At 40.5% G+C, this 19252-nt stretch overlaps 3 protein-coding genes across 8 annotated transcripts in view; all 3 read left to right on the forward strand.

The window, feature by feature from the left end:
* The first annotated feature begins 585 nt into the window (after positions 1-585).
* Positions 586-5596, forward strand: timmdc1 (translocase of inner mitochondrial membrane domain containing 1). 2 transcript variants are annotated; one of them, XM_080877221.1, is made up of 8 exons: positions 586-745; positions 2052-2404; positions 2651-2816; positions 3023-3111; positions 3359-3426; positions 3670-3748; positions 4840-4950; positions 5034-5596. In XM_080877221.1, the coding sequence occupies exons 2-8, from the start codon at positions 2073-2075 to the stop codon at positions 5182-5184; spliced, it is 996 nt and encodes a 331-aa protein (XP_080733347.1). In that variant the 5' UTR covers positions 586-745; positions 2052-2072; the 3' UTR covers positions 5185-5596. The 2 variants fall into 2 exon arrangements, with proteins under 2 accessions (XP_080733347.1, XP_080733348.1); XM_080877222.1 differs by having other exon boundaries at positions 5039-5596.
* Positions 5597-9032: 3436 nt separating this feature from the next.
* The window catches only part of LOC308393916 (ATP-binding cassette sub-family C member 4-like), a 75274-nt gene continuing 65054 nt past the window's right edge, over positions 9033-19252 (forward strand). The window contains exon 1 of the mRNA XM_080877970.1: positions 9033-9145. Within this exon, the coding sequence (XP_080734096.1) occupies positions 9072-9145 (74 nt within the window). The 5' untranslated portion in view covers positions 9033-9071. The remainder of the gene's footprint in view (positions 9146-19252) is intronic.
* LOC308394258 (uncharacterized protein) lies at positions 9348-18764 on the forward strand. Of its 5 annotated transcripts, XM_080878509.1 has the most exons (7): positions 9348-9843; positions 11554-11597; positions 14188-14284; positions 14449-15405; positions 15575-15742; positions 15889-15984; positions 17227-18764. In XM_080878509.1, the coding sequence occupies exons 4-7, from the start codon at positions 14452-14454 to the stop codon at positions 17542-17544; spliced, it is 1536 nt and encodes a 511-aa protein (XP_080734635.1). In that variant the 5' UTR covers positions 9348-9843; positions 11554-11597; positions 14188-14284; positions 14449-14451; the 3' UTR covers positions 17545-18764. The 5 variants fall into 5 exon arrangements, with proteins under 5 accessions (XP_080734635.1, XP_080734633.1, XP_080734632.1 ...); XM_080878507.1 differs by having other exon boundaries at positions 11554-14284; XM_080878510.1 differs by lacking the exon at positions 9348-9843 and having other exon boundaries at positions 11431-11597.

The following is a 19252-nucleotide window of genomic DNA, read 5'->3' on the forward strand; positions in this document are numbered from 1 at the left end:
TTTTTTTTAATGTGTATGATATTTTTGTCATGCGATTTTAAAGCCGGTCCTACAACCGCATCCAAGAATAACATGCAGCTTATCTCAGAACTGTCGGTGAAAATTATTCTTGGAGCTAGGTTTAATTGAGCTGCATTTTAAAGAGGTGCAATTTCACAATTTGTGTATATTTTCTAAGTTCACTATTTTGTCATGTGTTGAGAAAAACACAGATTTTAAAATTACATGGTCTAATATTTACATTTAGCATATAACTGCAACATTATTTTTTCGTTTTTTTTTTAAAGACTCGAAAGGACTTGAAATTCAAAGTTTCAGACTTGTGACTTGACTCGAATTTTACACCAGTGACTTGAGACTCGACTCTGACTTGCCTGACATTACTTGAGACTTGACTTGAGACTTGAGGATAAAGACTTGAGACTTACTTGAGACTTGCAAAACAATGACTTGGTCCCACCTCTGCTATATAATAATAACCCATCATAAACTTAAACCACCCGGTTGTGTCAGCAACGGTAACAGCGACTGTGTTAGTCCTCCAGCGATAGGCGGCGCTATTTTCAAGTCTTTCAGCTGTAAGTCTTGGCCGGGGTGAAAGGTTTGGACGCCGGTGGACTATGTGGGAACTATAGTAAAGCGCTCTTCTGAAGGGCATTATGAAAAACAAATATCTGTATTTTCGTACATTAATCGGAACGGCACGTCTTTGTAAAAACAAGCGGTTCATTTCAGAGGGATTCAAGTAAGTTGTTTTGCACCTGCTGTGATGTGTCAGAGGCTAACAGCATGCTAACCATACGAGGGGTTGTTGCACACCAGTGTTTGAACAAACGAGGAGCATAAAACCGACCGCAATGAAAACCGGTGTCGCGTTTTGGGAGCTGTTACGTAAAACTGTGCTGTTTGTCATAAATAACGTGCTGCTGCTGTGTTAGCCTGAGCAACAGCACATGCACAGTTTGACCTGACAGGAGCACTGTATGAAGAGACAGCGTTATGTGGCATCACTTATCCACCAGCACACTGGCTTTAAAAAAAAATATTAATTGTTATTAATAAAATCTCGCCAGAAATAATCCAAATAGTCCTCAGTATAAGGTTCTGCATAAACAAACACCCATTTCAGATGAACACAGCCTAAATGCTATTAAAAATATTCTGCCTTGTTGGGTTAAAACAACACAATCAAATCAATCACCAAAGCCATTTTTCTCCCTACTGAGGGGATACAACAGCTAGAACTGTGTTGGACCCACTTTGCCTTTAAAACTACCTCAATTCTTTGTGACATTGACTCACAAAGGTGCTGGAAACAACTTTGGTCCATATTGACACAACAGAGGAATCTACCTTTCTAATCCCAGTAGATCAGCAGTTTCTAAAACACTCACACCACCCTTTCCTCCCCATTATGATGCTGAGTTCGAACTTCAGCAGGTCAGGATCCACATGCCTGAATGCACTGAGTTGCTGCCATCAGAGTTTGTGTCATTGAGTGGCCACTCCATAGTCTTACAGCAGGAGTGAAAATACAGGGTTAGGTTCATTCAAATTGTTTAGATAAACAAAATTGTAAAATAGTATTGTTTCCTCTCAAATACAGCTTGATTGTTTCGCGCCTTGGTGCAAACAGACTCAGACTCATAATCTTATTTCTTCTACTGTGGATGGTTCAATAAATGTGAATATTTCCTTATATATTTACTGTTTGTGCTCTGGTTAAAAAAATCTCAGGCAGAATAAGGTCACTGTGACCTTTTATTTTTACCTTTGACCCCGGAGCAGTTGACACATCCTGATTAGCAGATCTGAGGTTTTGTGCTCTGAGAGATCAATAGTGTATTTTACAGTTGGGGGAGGAAAAAAGTCCTATTTTCCCAGTTTCTGTTGATAGGACTGTAGAATTCAACAGCTGCTTAGTCAAACAGCCTGTGCAGCACTGCCAGGCCTTCATTCGCCTCGAGGCTCTTGGTTTTGAGGATGGAGCTTGAGCTGAGGCGGCGAGTGTGGCGTCTCAGCCCGTGACCATGTGTTTCTCCCTGTTGCAGCACATCAGCAGCTGAAGCGTGATGCATCCAGAGCCACGCAGGACAAGCGTTGCCCTGCAGAGACGACTGGCAGATTCAGCCCCTCAGGGCACGCTGAGCACCGGCCAACTGCAGGGCTTCATCCAGCGTGCCAGGCCTCCTTTCTTCTGCTTTCTGCTCCCCAGGGTTCACGCAGCTGATGTGGCTGCTGCCCAGCCTGCACAGATGCCCTCTTCCTCCTCCTCATCATCCTCTTCCTTCACCAGTACTGCTCCTGTAGCTATCCCTTCGTCCAGCAGCCTCCCGAAAAACATCGGGAAGCCAGAATTCCCGAGCACGGGATGGGAGCGCATCAAAGATCTCTTTGACAGAGAGTTAGTTTTATTGTTACATTGTTTCACTTGTTTGTGTCTTGGTGTTTTTGAAAAGGTCTTTGTGTATATGTAGACACTGTGGTGTCGAATTCATCGTGAATCATGTAGTTGATGAGTTAAGATTATTTAACTAAACTTGCAGCATCCTTTAGTTTTCAATGGCTTTTTGCTCTAATGGCTTCTAATGTAACAAGTTCACTCATTACTGGCTTTAAACTTACAAGGAAAATTCTCGTCCCTGTTTAGTGTGACTCAGAAATACCCAGAGGAGATCACCAATGTTGTAAACAGCAGTGCTCTCGGTGCACTTGCAGGCTTTGTCTATGGGGGCTTGCCAGCAGCTCGCCACGCCAGGGAGAGATATATCCAAGTCAGCCAGGCAGAATTATACACTAATCGTGTGGACGCAGTGGTAAGTGAAATCTGTGCCTTTAAAACCATATCTGCTGTGGTTTTGGGTGCAAATGTTCCATGAATGATGTCTGTGTTCAGCTTTAATATTGTGATGTCATAGTTTCTTATTTAATTGAATTATTATTTATGGGGTCTGAAGTGGAGCATTGAGAATAATGCTGCAAATAAAAGTAAAAGTCTGTCTGTGCCTGTTCTGTCTGTCAGCGCTCAGCACACAATGCAGCTATCCGGGGGTTTATAAGATATGGATGGAGATGGAGCTGGAGAGTGGCTGTGATAGTTACCTTGTTCAGGTAAACAAAAACAAAAAACAGGTGGAGCATGTGAGGAAAGTGTGTGTAGTGTTACTTTTACAAGGGGTCAAATCAGCTTGTGGATCTGGAGTATTAATAACAGGAGAATGCACAGAATGCTGAATGTCACATAAACAATGTGCAGATGTTTATTGGATGCGAGTGCTTTAACATTGCTAGCATACCTCGGTCAGTTTGTTTTGGCCTCACTGACTCAACATCGTGTGTGTTTCCTCTCCCTGTGTAGTTCTGTGAGCACGGGACTCTCCGTGTACCAAGACAAAGACGCAGTCAGCCAGTATGTTGCAGCTGGAGGTGAGTCACGTGATCTGATCAGGGCGCCTGCAGGTTGTAGTTCCAACTGTGATTGTTTTCAGTTATTTCTATAATAAATGCCCACTAAAATAGGACCGTATGTGATGATATTAAAATGTGACACGTCTGTTCAGTTACACCCAGAATCTATGTTTAATTATTGCTTGACAATAAAAGTGTTCTTTCAACATGTCCAGTACAAATTCCTGCACATTGAAATGATGAAACTCTGTATGTGAGCAGCTGTGACTGTAGGCCTTTTCAGACTGAACCTGGGCCTGAGAGGGCTGGTAGCGGGCTCGGTGATCGGAGCAGTGCTGGGGTAAGGCTGGCTTCTGCTTCTACAAGAATTCTTTGACTTCCAGTCCCAACAGTGCATGTTAAACTTTTTTTCCATCTGATGTAATAGAACATGCTCAGTCCTCAGTACTGAGCTGACTTCTATTATCAGATGCTGTGTATTTACTTTTTGACATGCATGCATGCCTTCTCGTGTATGTGTGTGTGTATTTACATTCATGCCTGTGTGCTCGAAGTCAGTGAGCACTCTGGCAGCCAGCTGCGCCCCTCCCAGCAACCCTCTGTCACCCAGCTGAACCTCCCCCCTCCTCCTCCCCACTCCCTTCCAAATCTGCTCGTGGTGCCAGAGGGACTCGTGTACCACAGAGGACAGTGTTTTGGGTACTGAACCAAGGAGACGGGCCAAGGCAGCAGCTGCCCTTCTCCTTTTATACCATCGGTGTTATTCCAGCCTCTTGTGTCCTTCTACCGTGGTCTGATGTAGACTTGGAGGTGCTTCATCCTCTGTCTCATCTTCACAGCCTGGCCCACTTTAGCCTCGCTCGTCCTTTCAGCTGAGCGCACACAGCTAAATGCAGATTGTATAACTGCAAATTGAGTGTGTTGCCTTTGATGGTGTAACAGAGGAGGGTCTAGTTTGGATCATCCCTGTGGTCAACTCCATAATGGCTTAGCCATACTTCCAGTTGGCCCTCCACTAGCACTGCTCCCTCCTCCTCTTCCTCTCACTGTCTGCTTCAGTGGCCAGCCACCTGGAGCATTTGATGTGGGCAAATGGCTCCAGCCACGGCTACGCCAGGTGTAGCTGGGGCAGAAGGGGCGGCATGAAAGCAGGCAGCTAATTGCAAAGCACATCACGCTCCAGATCTTTAACCATTATGGTTTCCTTATTCATGTCGTAGAGGTGTGAGTGGAAAGTGCGGAGGGTTTGGAGAAGCTGGGCCGCAGCAGCTGTAGAAACTGTTTAAGGAAGTTATTACAGGGTCGATGCTTCCATTGAACTGGCATCTGATATGTTTTATGTTATACAACATAGACTATCTGATGAACTGATCTGTGTAAAAGTGTAAAGGTGTGCATCACAGTTAGTTATACACACTGACTTCTACACAGGATTCCGGTTGGTGCTCTGGTCATTGCCTTGCAGTCCCTGACTGGAGAGACGATCCGAGAGAGGCGCAGGAGAGAGCGCAGGGAACTGTATGAGCACAAGCTTGCAGAATGGTAAGATCTATCACAAATAAATACAAAGTGTCATTTTATCCTGATGCTTCTTGGTTAATCAGAGCTGGTGTTTTCAATAAAAGGACAGCCCGTTTGCAGTTGACGGATGAGCTGATTTCCAACTTGAATGTGAGCTCTCAGGTGGAGGAAACCAATAAGGACATGCAGAGGATCCAGGAACTGCTCAGTCTACCACAGAATGAGGATGTAGTCAAAGACTCAAGTGGACAGTGAGCATGGCTGCCTTCACTGTCTGCTATCTGTTGGAATCTGGAAAATACAAACGTTCTCTTACTGAATGGAAACCGATTCAGATGAATTCATGATGCTGTTGTACAAGAAAAGTAGGTCCAACGAAGAGCTCACCTAAATGTGACATGGGATACAGGAAAAGGATTTTAAGACTTTCAAATATTCAGTATCTGATTTGTGCCACTTAGTCCACATTGGTGTTGTAAAGGTTAAGGTGGACTTGATGTGATGCTTCTGTGTACTTTTAATACTGAAGTTGACTGACACAGTATGTCCCGTGGTTGAAATCACAAAGTCAGCATTGTTGGTCGTACAACTTATTAAAACCACATGAAAGAAAGAAAGAAACAGACTCCTCTCCAAACCAATAAATATCAATTCATGCTACAAAACACTTCATTCTCTCTGTGTGTAATCTGTAGTTTGCTTTTGACCATGCCTTATGGGCTTTTCAGCAACTAGGTCAACCAAAGCCTCGGCCCCTGGTGTAAAAAAGATGTGACACAGCAACAGCTGGGGCTCAGGATGCAGCAGTGACTGCTGATGTGCACATGGACAGCCAATAGAAGCAGTCTGTGATGTGGAGAGCTCAGAGAGCTTCAGGTAAACGCTTCAAACGAGAAACTAGTTAATAGATTTCTCTTCTTTTTTTTTTTAACCATTTAGGTTGGAGTAACAATGCAAGTCTGACTTTTCCAGACTTAATTTACTGCTGGAATGAAAGTGTTAGCATCATATTTGTTCAAATTAAAAACCTTATTGGATTCAAATATAAAATTATCCCAAATAACCACAATGAACCTGCAGCTCCTTTACATTTATACTGCATCTGAGGGATGGATCGACAAGTGAATACATGCTGTATTCACCCACTTCCTCCCATGGATCCTCCCATCAGCTTCTTAATTCTTCTGAGAGAGTAACATGACTTCTGAAAATGAAAATATGAATGATTGCTGAGTAATTTGTTGATAGAATGACAGCAAGTGAAGTATGTTTCATAAATGGGCTCTGAGCGCCCTCTGCTGATGGCTTTGCATGAGTGAGTACAGAATACAACAGAGATGTGTCTTCAGTAACTGCGGTATTTCAAAGTTAAAAAACTGCTCCACAGCTGAAACAATGCAACAAACGCATGCATACTGCAACGCAGGGGACTTTCTTCTGGCCTGTGAAATGCTCGGACACCAAAGCGTTGTCAGTATTTGTTAATGGGTTGTGTCCACGGTGTGTCCACATGGAAAAGAACTGAGCTGAACTATCTAAGATGTGCAGGAATGACACTAAAGACTGTTTCTTAGTTAGCACAAGGGCCAAAAGTGGATTTGCAAATTTCTGTGAGAGTTGGTGACACGATCACTCATGTTGTGTGCGATGGGAATCCAAAAAACAAAATAAATAAAACATGAAAAGACACTTGATGAATATTTGGAGAATATTAGATGTGGGGGTAGGAGTTTATCTTATGAGGCTGCATGAAGGAGGTGTCTTTGGTAGGTGGCACCATGAATGCCTCAACGTATACCAGAAGCTAACGAGATGACCGAGTCGCCAGAATCCTCCAGAAAAGAGATGATGACAAAGCAAAACATGTTGGCAAAACTCACGAGTGTTTCTAATACAGGCAAAAGAAAAACTATCACCTGGAGAGGTGTGTTGCCTGACTTGAAACAAGTGAAACACCTTTGGGGCATCTTTTAGAGACAAAAGTAAAGAAGGCAAAGCATCCCTTTGGAAACCAAGAAGGACCAGGCCATTAAAAACAACAGCAGACAAAGGAAGCTTTTAAAAAATACAAATGTATATTTCGTCTTCTGTACCTCTGCAGCTGTTAGATATGATATGAATCAGTTTAAAGAACATTATCTGACACTGCAGTGTAAACCTGATGATCTTTGCATAGAGAGAAAGTGTTTTGAATGCCTACAAGCCCAAAACAAGCTTTTTAAATGTGCACAGTGATTTGTGTGTAACCTTTGAGGGCTCACAGTTGCATGTATCTTGACCACACGTAGAACCATTTATCAAATCTGTGCATCCAAACCTGAAGAAATACTGCTCGTTTCTGCACAACGCCTTAAGTTCGGCTTCACATATCGGATCATTTTCTCTGTGAAGAAGCTTCCTGTGCACACGCATGTCTAAACCGACGTGTAACCGCCCCCTCGCTCTCTTACAAACCATAAATGCGCACGAATGGCCTGGCACGCACAAATCACGTCGCATGCCGACGTGGGGTTTTGGCACAACTTTGACCCAGCCAGCCTCACACAAAACCACAAAACTAAGCTGCATTCAAGTCACAGTAAAAAAAGGAACATCTGGCTTCCGCTGTTTCGTCTCCAGGGTTTATCTAACCGGGCAGAGCAGAAACGAACTGAGCATTGACTGACTTTTCCCAGCAGATGAACATCCAGCATGTAGCGGCAGCTTAATTTAAAGAATAAAATAATATCTGTGTTTTCTAGTGGAGAGATGAACCCATCTGTTTATTAGAAAAAAATACAATAGAAATCCAGATGTCTCCGTTTTCCACTGGGCCTTGAACGTAGCTTAGATTTTTGGATTTGTGAGAAGCAGCCGCCTGACAGTCGTCTCAGAACCTCTCCCGGGCATGTGACGCAATCTGTAGGTATCAACGATTCTTGTGCATACGTTTAAGGTTTTGTAAGCGACCAGCAGGGACGTTACGTGCGCTCACAAGAACCTTTGTCAAAGAGAAAATGATGAACTTAAAAAGTTGTGCGCAAATGATCGCAATGTGTTCAGGTGCATGTCTGTGTGTGGACTGGAGCGCTCATTTGTTAACCCTCAAAAGTTACACACAAATCACGGTGTACACTTAGTTCAGGTTTGTGGATCATATCACATACATTTGTAACACTTTTGGCAAAGTTGTCTCCGTGTCTTTGAGCTAAAATTGGATATTGTTATAAGGTATTTAATTCTTGGCTCTGATTTAAAGAGAAACTAAATCCTGACTCTCATTTTTACTAAATGAGATCTGACAGTGCTGTGTCATCACAACAGAGGTTATGGCTTCAGTTTAGCTGTCTAAGTGAGAGATGGGTCTTTACTTGGTTAGAGCAGCTGTCTCTGTGCATTGCTGGTGTCTCATCAAGATGCAAAACTTAAGTAACATAGTGCTTTGGTATAGGGACAGAATCTCTGTAGTCTGCTAAACTCAGCAGCCCTGATGTGACGTCCTATTGTATAATGCCACTATGCATCCCGGTGAGACTCTCTGCACTATTTGCATGGACATTTTGGCATAAAATGGACAGATGGAGTGAAAACAGTGAAGTTTGATGTCATTTGGACGAAGTTGTCTTTTGAACTTTGAAGACGGCCCAGACTCCAGTTGCTCGCGCTGTCCTCACACACCAGCTACTGCACGTGGGGATCAGTAGGGGGAAACACGTGAAAACCGGGGCCCTCGATATTGCACTTTCATAACTGTATCTGACTATAGGCGTTGCTTAAATGGTGCGTTAAAGTGCAACTCGTTCAGATTTGTTTTGTAACGTGAAATTGTCACTGAAAATGCCGAGTTAAACACTTGTCCGTGACATTAAATGACAGTTATTTTATTTCAAACATGTACGCGGTTATTTCCATAGATTTTTTTTTCCATTGGAGGTTCAGAAAGCTCACTAGGCTCATTTCTACTTTATAGTTAAACACTCCGCCTCTTGTTGTGCATTTACACCTGGGAACAGGTGGAGACAGTTTAGTGAAACACAGAACAGCTTCAGCAGTCTTGGCTTTACATGATGCAAGCCAACTATACATTTAGTGATTGAAGTCGTCCCTGAGTGAACACGGTGTACAGATGGGTACAGACAGCAGCCTCAGAGCACCCATCTAATATGGAGACTACAAAGGCAGACAGCAGGCGCAATCCTTTGGCCACTGCCAGCTTTTTTTCAAGGGTCTTTTTGTGGTAAGTGCATTAATGAAGATATTGGATTCCTCAGCATGTTGTTAGTATATCAGTCAAAAGAAAGAAGAAAGTTTCTGCAAATTATTCCGCACTGAGTGACAGCACTTAAAGCGTTCCGTCTGAAATGGGAATAAAGTATATCATAGAGATGAATCGGAATCTAGGAGCGAAGAGGGAATTTTTATTTTTATTTTTGTGTACACTGTAAGACCGAATAGTAATAGTTTGATAAATGAAATGAGTTGCAACTACTTAAAACCCCGTTATAAGTTCATACACCTTTATTTCTTTGAGTAGTTTGAACAAGTTTGTTTTTTCAAGTTATCAGTACTTGAATATGTTGATTAGTTTCAGAAATTGCCCTCGAATAATTTGAGTCGACACTGACGTCACGTACGTGCCTACGTACGTACGTACATGCGCCACCTGTTCTTCATGAGGAGCTGGGAACCATCTTGGAATCGCCGCTTCGTCCGAATGCCCGCTCATTACTCCGAAAGAAAGCTGTGGAACGTTAATTTCCGAACAGAAATAAAATCACTTGGGAAGGTTTTTTGCTGCATTGCCTTTGACGCTGGATAAAGGAGGACGTGCTGTGGTATGTTACAGACCTTTGAACTGGAACAGCTAACGCTCTGCACTTGGCTAGCTGCATTTACCGCCTTTGCAGCAATTTTGTCTTTGTGGGCGCTTTTGTGGTAAGTTTTATTTTTTCTGAAACCTTATTTCTCCTTTGTAATACGAATTTTTATCGTCATAAATGTTGAATTGTAGCAGGCATTTAAGAATTGCTTTGCTTTTTTTTTTTTAAATCTATGCCACCTAATGTACAAATAGGGTTACAGTGTATGGTCTTGGTGGCATTGGCTCCAAATTGTGTTTTGCATGAATTGTGCTAATAAGCTAACATTTAGTATAACACATTATTAGTCCCAGCAGAGGCGAGCACTAAAGTTAAGCCCTGCTCATACATTTCTAATCTCTTACTACTGTAAAATAAGTCTTTAGCAGGCGTTTCTAGAGTGCTAAACAGATTTGTAGTTTATAAACTGCCTTGTGGATAAATTGTTGAGTCTTTGTTGCACTGCTGCGCTGCTTAGCTAACTCATTTGCCAACTGGTGGAACTTGAAAGCTATGTTTAGTTCTCTGGAATTGTATATATTAAAACTAGGGCATCAATATTGTAGGCACAGGATGATATAAGGAGTGATCAATCATCATATAATTAGGCGGTAGAACTTGGTTTGGGTTGCAAATAGTTCTGTATACAAGTAGGAATGTTGAATCTTCTGAACTATCAAGTTGTTGTGCCTGGTCTATTTCAGGTTAACTTGAGGGTGAACCCATCAATAATACATTTACCAAACAGTTTTTTTTCTCTAATTTTATTCTCAACCCCAATTAGAAGGACTTTTTGAGTTTATTTTTGATGTTATATTGAAATAAGGTGAAATTCCTGTGTTATTATTAGTTAAGGGTTAGTTGAGTTCTGGCCTAGTTATGTTTCATCTGTCACCTTGGTTATGTGTCTTGTCTGTTCTCTGTACGGTCCGTCTTGTCTTCTGTGTTTTACTTTTATGTTCATGCCCGCATTTCCCTAATCTGTTTCCTTGAGTCTCCCCATGTATTTCTGCGTGTTCCATGTTATATTTGTCAAGCTCGTGTTGTCTTGACTGCGTCCCTTTCTTGTTTCTGTTTTACTGTGAAGAGTCTGGTGTTCCATGTTCAGTTTGTTTTGTTGTACTTACCCTGTGGCATTCAGGTTCATTTGTGTCAGCTGTGTTTCCCCGGTGTTTCCATTTCCCTCTTATCCTTTCTATGTATTTAAGTCCTCTGTCTTCATCTGTTCAGTGTCTATTTATCTTCATGTCAAAGTCACAGAATTTCTGCTACTGCTCAGGTTCATGTTCATGCTCGTGTTTAGACTTTTATGTTTGCATGTCCCTGTTAAGTTTCATGCTCTTGTCTCTCGTTATTGTTTTCAATGTTAGTTTAGGTTTCCCGCAGTTAAGGTTTTAGTTTAGTTTCACCCTTGTTTCGCCTTGCCTGGCTTTTATGTTTTTGGACATCACCCTGAAATAAACAGCTTGTTTTTTTGTTTTTTTTTTGTTTGGTTTTTTTTTTTGAAGATTCGGTTCTGTCTCACCTTCGTCTGCTTTTGTGTCCGCTACACACCAGCGATCCCTGCATTACATTTTTCTTGTTGTTCCAGTTTTAATATGATGTTTGTAACTCTTTGTCTAGTTTGTATATCTATGTGATGGCATTAGCAAATGTTTAAAAAGTGGTTGTTGTTAGACCACCTGTATGTATACAGTGTTTGATAACTGATTATGTAAAAAAAAAAAAAAGTGACAAAGCGCTGGACAATAACATATTATACCTATTTCTTTCTCTCTCTTTTCAGGTTAAGGCTGAAACTCCTTGCTGGTGTAGAAAGATACTATTTTGGTATGTTGATTGCTAAAAATAAGAAAAAACACTGATAGCACTTCCACAGTTACTTTAAAAAAAGTAAAAAAAAAAAATCATACAATGGCGTTCAAGTGCAAACTTTGTAATCTTATCTTTGGAAAACAGAGGTGCTTGAGCACTATCGGTTACATCATAGGAATGTTTCCTCAGTCAGTCCTTTGCCATGTCCATATGATTGCTGTATCTGTACATTTCAGTCACTGAATGCTTTGAAAATTCATTTAACACAGATACATTCTCAGAAAGTTTTGCAAAGTAGAGATCAAAGTGCAGTATTTCTTTGCCCTCTTTGTGGTTGTAGCCAACCATTCAATGATAAAAATGTCCTTAGTCACTTAAGGACACATCTAAAACAGCATGAGACATTAGATTGCCCTTTCAAAAATTGTCACTACCGTACTAATGTGTATTCTTCCTTCAATACCCATAGAAGTAGGTGTCATCCTGATGGTGATATTTCAGCCTTTAAGTGTGAAATTATCCTTAAAGAAACTACTAACCATCCTTTACAGAGTAATGTTGAATATGAGGATGCTGGTCCCTCAAACTATGACTATGAACTTGGAAGTCCTTCCTCTAATCCTTCTGAGTCCACACATGACACTGAGGAACTGCAAAATCAGTTAAAAAACAACTTGTCTTCCCTCTTCTTAAAAATGTACAGTGTTCTTCATGTGTCAGAGAGAGCAATACAGAACATCATTGACGACTTGTTGCAGATATTCTCACTGTCCAAACCTCTTGTGAGAGACTCTATTACCAACATTCTGCACCAGCATAGTCAGCCAGTGAGTGAAGTCGTACTGAATGAGTTGGTGGAAGCTGTTATGAACACAAATGTTTTTGTTAATGCAGCTACAGCAGGTGCAGAGTTATCCACTGCTAAGCGGAGGAAAACCTTTGTGAGGAGCCATTACCCTCTAGTAATGCCTGTCCAATACTCTCTAGGTTCTAGTGGTCCCACAGTAGTATATGTCCCAGTATTGCAGATGCTCCAGAGTATGTTCAAAAATACTGATATTCTTGATAAAATCAAAGAAACTAAACAATCACCACCTGGGGTGTACATGTCCTATACAGATGGGACATATTTCAAAGAGAACCAGTTTCTGTCAGCAGCCGGAGAGCTGAGGTTGTCACTGATTTTGTATGTGGATGACATTGAGCTAGCCAATCCTTTAGGCACAGCTAGAAAGATCCACAAACTTACTGCAGTGTATTGGTTACTTGCCAATCTACCAAGTCAGTACAGGTCAAGCCTACATGTTATACAACTAGCTTTGCTGTGCAAAGTTTCTGACCTGCAGAAGCATGGTTATGAAAATGTTCTTTCCCCTTTGTTGAAAGATTTGCAAACTCTGGAGCAGGAGGGCCTCTTCATAGAAACCCTTGGTGAATGCATCAAGGGTTCTGTGCTCTTTGTGGCAGCTGATAATTTAGCTGCTCATGGTCTTGCGGGCTTTGTCCAGTCTTTCAGAGCACATCATTTTTGCAGATTCTGCTGTTGCACTGCAAATCAGATGCAGACCACTGAAGTTTCTGAAGGTGAATTCACCATGAGAACAACGGAGTGTCACGATCTTCTTGTGGAAAAAACTGTACAAGAAGATGATTTAAACCATGTCGGTGTAAAAGATGATTGTCCCCTCAGAAAAGCACTGCAGCACTTTCATCCCATCACTGGTTTCCCACCAGACATACTGCATGATCTTTTTGAAGGGATTGTGCCTGTGGAGTTGGCGCTGTGCATTGGAGAACTCATTCGGCGAAAATATTTTTCTTTGGAATATCTAAATACAAAAATCCGCACATTTCCATACCAGCATTCAGACAGACTTGATAAACCCCAACCGATTCCCAAGAATTTTGCATCCAAGCTAAGCATTGGGGGAAACGGGCATGAAAACTCCACCTTGTTGAGATTAATACCACTTATGGTGGGAAGTAAAGTCCCTGAGCAAGATGAAGTATGGGCTACAATGATGGATCTCAAAGAAGTTGTACAGCTTGTATTGTCTCCATCTTTCACAGAAGAATCTATTCAGTACCTGCAAACCAAAATAAAGGAGCACAGACAAGGCCTTAAAACAGTGTTTCCTGATTTTAAGCTCAAACCCAAGCATCACTACATTGAGCATTATCCTGAGCTAACAAAGCGCTTCGGTCCTTTGATTAACCTGTGGACCATGAGATTTGAGGGAAAACATCGCTTTTTCAAAGGAGTTATTCAGGATACAAAGAACTTCAAGAATGTTTTGAAAACACTTGCAACCAGGCATCAGCATATGATGGCATATCACCTCAATGGACCCTTGTTTTTCAAACCGCAAGCGCAAGCTTCAAGTGTCACCTGTGTCCAAGTTGCAACTTTGCCTGAAGTAGCACAAGATTTTATCAAGACTAAGACAGACAGCCAAAACACATACACCACTCATAAAGTGTCCCTAAATGGAACGGAGTATGCAAATGGAATGTTTGTCTCTGCAGGCCAGACTGGAGGACTTCCAACATTCAGCAGGATTGAATATCTTCTGCTTGTAAACAATTCCATTTCCTTGTTTTGCAGGAATTACGAATGCTGGTACATTGAGCATTTGAGGTCGTTTGAGCTGACATTAACAGACAGTTTTTCGCTGTATCAGCTGCCGGAGCTAAATGATACAGTAAGTCTGACAGCATATACTGTTGATGGACATCTGTTGTTGACGCAAAAAAGATTCATTCTGATCAGACACTTGCAAGATTAATATTGCTTTTGGAATAAGCCACATGTAGCCAAATAGATCAGGGTGAAAAAAAGAACAACTACTACTCTTTTCCTTTCTAGGAAATGTCTGCTCAAGCCCTACTACTTCATGTTCATGTCTCAAAAGAAATTGTGAGAAAACTGACTTTATTCTCACGTCCAGAATCTGTGGATCAGCTAAAAGACATTATAAAAGAAAAGTTCAAACTTGACTATGACTTTAGCTTATTATACGAAGACCCAGACTTTGACAGGCAGCTTTGTTCACTTCTAGATATTGAGGAGCTTCCACAGAAAGCTGTTGTAAAAGTTGTTAGACCAGAGAGTGATGATAGTTCAGTAGCATCAGATGACACAATAATACTACCCCATGCCATGACTCCAGACAGGGTTGAAAGATGGCCTCAGGATTTCCCAATTCCTACATTTTCCTATGAGGTAGAACTCATACTTGGTGAGGGTGATGTTGCTTATGAGAGAACAGGAAAGGCTCTCAAGTTGTCTAGGGGACAAAAGCATGACATTCTTGAAACTCTTGCAGCTAAAATGCATAGTTTCAAAGCATATCCTAGTGATCGGGACATATCAGTTGTAGCTGAAGCTCTTGTCACTAAGCATCCTTGTCTGAAGGAGCCTGGATCACAGACAGGCTGGTATGGGTGGAAAAATAGCCTAAAGTTTAAGATGGGGAACTATCGTGCTAAATTGAGTCGGGCTGGATTTCAAGAGGTAGCTGTGAATTCTGGAAGGAGAAGTCGAAATGACCCAGACAAGCAGTCACCACACACTGACATTAAGAGACCTAAAAAGGCAGAAGTAAACTTTCTGCCGAATTTCCCAAGGGGTGAAGATGCTGTTAGCCTTGAGCAGCTAAGACTACAGATTGTGGATGAAGTCAAGAAAAGTGAAAAGAATCACGTCCTGATTACAAAGCTGATGCATACCACATTTGCCTTGCAACGCAAAGAGATCATCAGTGATGACCTACCCGTAGGTGCCATCCTGGATCGCTGGCCTGCTCTGAAATTGGAATCTCAGGTAAGGTTTCCTTAGATGATGCATATAACAAGATGTATATTATATTGATTTCTGTTATGTGGCCTGTCTGAATTAATACAAATTAGGCCATGGTAGTGTAAGGATTTTGATGTATTTTGCAAAGATTTGTAGACTAATCGTAACTTGTAAATTTATTTTGTGTGTTCAGATCTATGCAGAATTCCACAGAATTACAAACCTCACCCTGAAGAACCACTTTTATGCTGTGTTGGACCAACATGCTCCCCGGCTCCAGAGCTTATTCCGAAAGAAAGCTGCTCGCACAGGGAAAGTGTCTGATGTTCTGTCTCAGCTCTTCCGAACCTATGATCTCCAGGTAGGTGGGGTTTTGTCTTGTGTGTTTTTTCTTTTTTTTTTTTTTTTTTTTTTAGAGTTTTTAGATTTGTTTAATTTGATCCATTTTTAACTGCCGTTCTTGACTAGGTAAGCCAATAATTTAAAAAAAATCTTCTTGTGATGTAGGAACAAGTTGATATTCATGCCCGACGTGCTGTTGTGCTTCATGCCCTCCCTGCCTATTTGCACGAAGACACCTCTACCTTCATCAAAACGTGGGATGTAAGTTTGTGAACAGTATCCAAGTATCAAACTTGTTTAGATTTCACAAACCATTATGAAACTTTGACAGTGTGAGAAGTATCTCCATCCTTTGGGTCTGTCTACAACAGTGTCCATGTCACATAATGGGGGAAACACCACATATTCTTAATGTGTATAGACCCTACCCTTCTATAATGTTCCTAGCCCAACCATACATCACTGTACATTTATTTATTTTTTTAAATAATAGAACTCCCATTGACTTTCTGTAGTTATTGCCATGAAGAGGTATGACTTTGCTTTATGAGTACTAGTTGTCATTTTTATTTTTTCTCAAGTTTTTGGTGTGTTTTGGCTTTTTTGTTGTTCAAACACTTGATTTCTAAGATGGGGATAATCCAGTATTTGTATAGTGACTTGTGTAGATGAGACTAAGGCTACGTTCACACTGCAGGCGAAAGCGCATCAAATCTGATTTTTTTTTTTTTTTTTTTTTTGGGACCCTATGCGACCCATCTATCCGATCATGGTATGACAGTGTGAACGGCACAAATCCAATATTTTCAAATCCGATCTGGGTCACTTTCGTATGTGGTACTGAATCCGATACATATCTGATGTTTTAGAAAGCGACTGCTGTTTGAACGGTCAAGCCACATTAAATCAGTCTTTTACGTCACTGACACAAGACAGACGCCAATTATCAGCTACGGAGAAGCGCCCGAAAAGACATCGTGAACGCTTTCTGGCCATCCCGTGTAGATGTCAGTGAAACTGTTGGGAAGACAACGTTGGAGAAACGTGAACATTTTATTTGTACTGTATAATCTGCAGATTCTGACAGAAACCTGCAGCTATCCTTTGAAGCACCGCTCCTCTAAAACAGCAATAAGGATCATTATTAGGTTATCTACATTATTATGTAAATGACAAAATAACTTAAAGCAAAAATTGGGAAACGTGAAGTCCGAAGTCTTTATATTAAGGGCCATCAGTCAAACAATACTGTTGCTCTGGGTCTAAACAGAGCGCGTTGTGTGTGACGTCTTCTTTTCTGCATGCGGCCGCTTTGAGCGTTCACACTAGAGCGCTTTTTCTGTCGCATTTTATTTGTAGTGTGAACAAGCAGACCAAAAAAATCTGATTTGATCAAAACATCGGAATTGAGCATTGAGACCTGCAGTGTGAACGTAGCCTAAGAGAAATAGGAATGTACTAACATGTAGTAATTTTTTTTTTTTTTTTTTTTTTTTTCTGTAGATGATGCAATCTGATGAACCAGATATTAGTGAAGTGCCACTTGGACTCCTCCTGATCAGAGCCAATTCCAGCGATGCAACATTCTTCTGCCCTGAGAAGATTGCAGTTTTGGTTGAGGGTAACATGATCATTGATTTCCCCACCCTGGCTGATGCATTTCTAGTAATATTTGGACTGACTTATGCCCTGCATCTAAGCTACCCAAAATGTTTGGCCAACACATTTGACTTTATTCAGAAAGTGTTGATGGGTCTGGAGGATGGGAAGTTGAAGCCCAAGGTGCTGAGTCTCAAAAATGATCTTTTGGCAGCAGAATAATGTCCAGGGTTCCTACACAGCCCTCAAGTGCCTGTTAAAGCAAGTAACTAGTTTATCATTTTTCCAAGTCTGGATAAGTTTAAAAAAAAAAAAAAAGAATACAAGCAAGAAAATGTTGGCATTTGCATACTCTCATTTCATACTCTATTATCTAAAAGCCGAACATCCAAAATAAAAGGGGAAGGTGATAAGGAGTTTTACAAGACTTTGTTTTATGTTTCTAAAGAAGGATTTATCTATTTAAGGTTTTATTGGTCTGTTGTTGACAGCATGATTGCACTGTACAGATGTGTATATTGGTTTAGTAATAACCCTTTGCTGATTTTGTAATAACAGTATTGGCATATTAAAAAGGTTCCCAATAATATTCCTGTGTATTAGCTGCATTGTAATTTACTTTCATTCAGTTTCCCCACCTGGCAATGCATTTTTTTTATTTTTAACAAAAATGCCATACTCAACTGTTAATGGCATCTAAATACTGTTGTATTCAGGTTTCACATGTTGTGAAAGTCTTTATTTCTAATATTGTAACCTTGTGCCTAAACTTGACATTTCTGAAATTATTCCCAATAATATTTGGTGAATTTGTCTTTGGGATTGCCCGAGATTTGTTTTTGTTTTTTTTCTGAACATACATGCAAGGAAATTTAATTTGTCATTTATTACTGTACTGCATTTGTCATACCGAAAGAGGATCTCAGCTCTATCCCCTTGCTACACACAAGTATTTTTGGTTCTCTGAAAAAAGGCAAATGTTAAGACATTGTGTCTTCACAAGTTAATGTTACTCAATAAATTTGTAAGTTAAATTTATGTTGTCGGTCTTGTTTGTCATGTTTTTACAAGTGCAGTTGCTTATTTCTAACACATTTTTTATTTTTATATCCAATTCAAAACACAGTAAATTTGGCTACTACAGGAGTTTGGGTGTATTTTAAAGTTTTGAGTATCATTAACTTAAAATGGTTAACATTTTAAAACTAAATATTAATTCCTTATATTTACTTGATTTAGATTTGTACTTGAAACTCAAAATATTAAGTAGAGAGTACCAAACCAAGAATGTGGATATAACATGAAAACATTTGTCATTGGTACTTAAAAATATTTATCTAAAGCTAATAAATAAAGTGTGTTTAATTGACTTTCATCTTTGAGGTTTGGTTACTTAAAATATTTTATGTAATCAGTTTCACCAAAAGTTTTGAGTTAAATTAACTTATTTGGTTTTACTCAGTAACGACTAGAAGACTCGGGTAACAAGTAACTGAGAAATCAAATAGGTTAGAACTTAAAGGGCTTGCGGATCTTTTGATCTTTTTAAAGTGGGCTTTTAAAAAAGGCCCGTTATATCTACAGGGAGAGTGTAAGTCAATCGTTCTATAAATGTCAAATGTAAACTGTCCATATAGGTGACTGAATATAGGCTTCCCCTTCGCATAGGGGCTTGTACATATTGTACATAACAAATATGTGTCAGTTACTTAAAGAACATCACGTGATACCCCCTACGGGCATTCCGATGTACGTCTTGGTCCAGTCCCAATGTGCAAACTGATGCTCTCACAAAGTCTGAGGCTCTCAAGTATTTTTGAAAAGCTTTCATGCAAATAGAAGTTAAAACACGTTCTTTATTGCACATCTAGTTTAATCAGCCGTTTCTTTTTATTGGAGAAAACTGATGAGACTATTGCAATGAGCTCAC

This window comes from Rhamphochromis sp. 'chilingali', assembly GCF_963969265.1.
Source record: "Rhamphochromis sp. 'chilingali' genome assembly, chromosome: 3".
Classification (NCBI taxonomy): Eukaryota; Metazoa; Chordata; class Actinopteri; order Cichliformes; family Cichlidae; genus Rhamphochromis; species Rhamphochromis sp. 'chilingali'.

Excerpts from the sequence above, each read along its gene's own strand:
- timmdc1 (XM_080877221.1), top strand. The coding sequence starts at position 2,073 with ATGCATCCAGAGCCACGCAGGACAAGCGTTGCCCTGCAGAGACGACTG. Across the intron at positions 3,427-3,669 it reads CCAGTATGTTGCAGCTGGAG|CTGTGACTGTAGGCCTTTTC; the intron begins GTGAGTCACGTG and ends GTATGTGAGCAG. Across the intron at positions 4,951-5,033 it reads GAGCACAAGCTTGCAGAATG|GACAGCCCGTTTGCAGTTGA; the intron begins GTAAGATCTATC and ends TTTCAATAAAAG.
- LOC308394258 (XM_080878506.1), top strand. The coding sequence starts at position 12,278 with ATGTACAGTGTTCTTCATGTGTCAGAGAGAGCAATACAGAACATCATT. Across the intron at positions 15,406-15,574 it reads CTCTGAAATTGGAATCTCAG|ATCTATGCAGAATTCCACAG; the intron begins GTAAGGTTTCCT and ends TTGTGTGTTCAG. Across the intron at positions 15,743-15,888 it reads TCCGAACCTATGATCTCCAG|GAACAAGTTGATATTCATGC; the intron begins GTAGGTGGGGTT and ends CTTGTGATGTAG.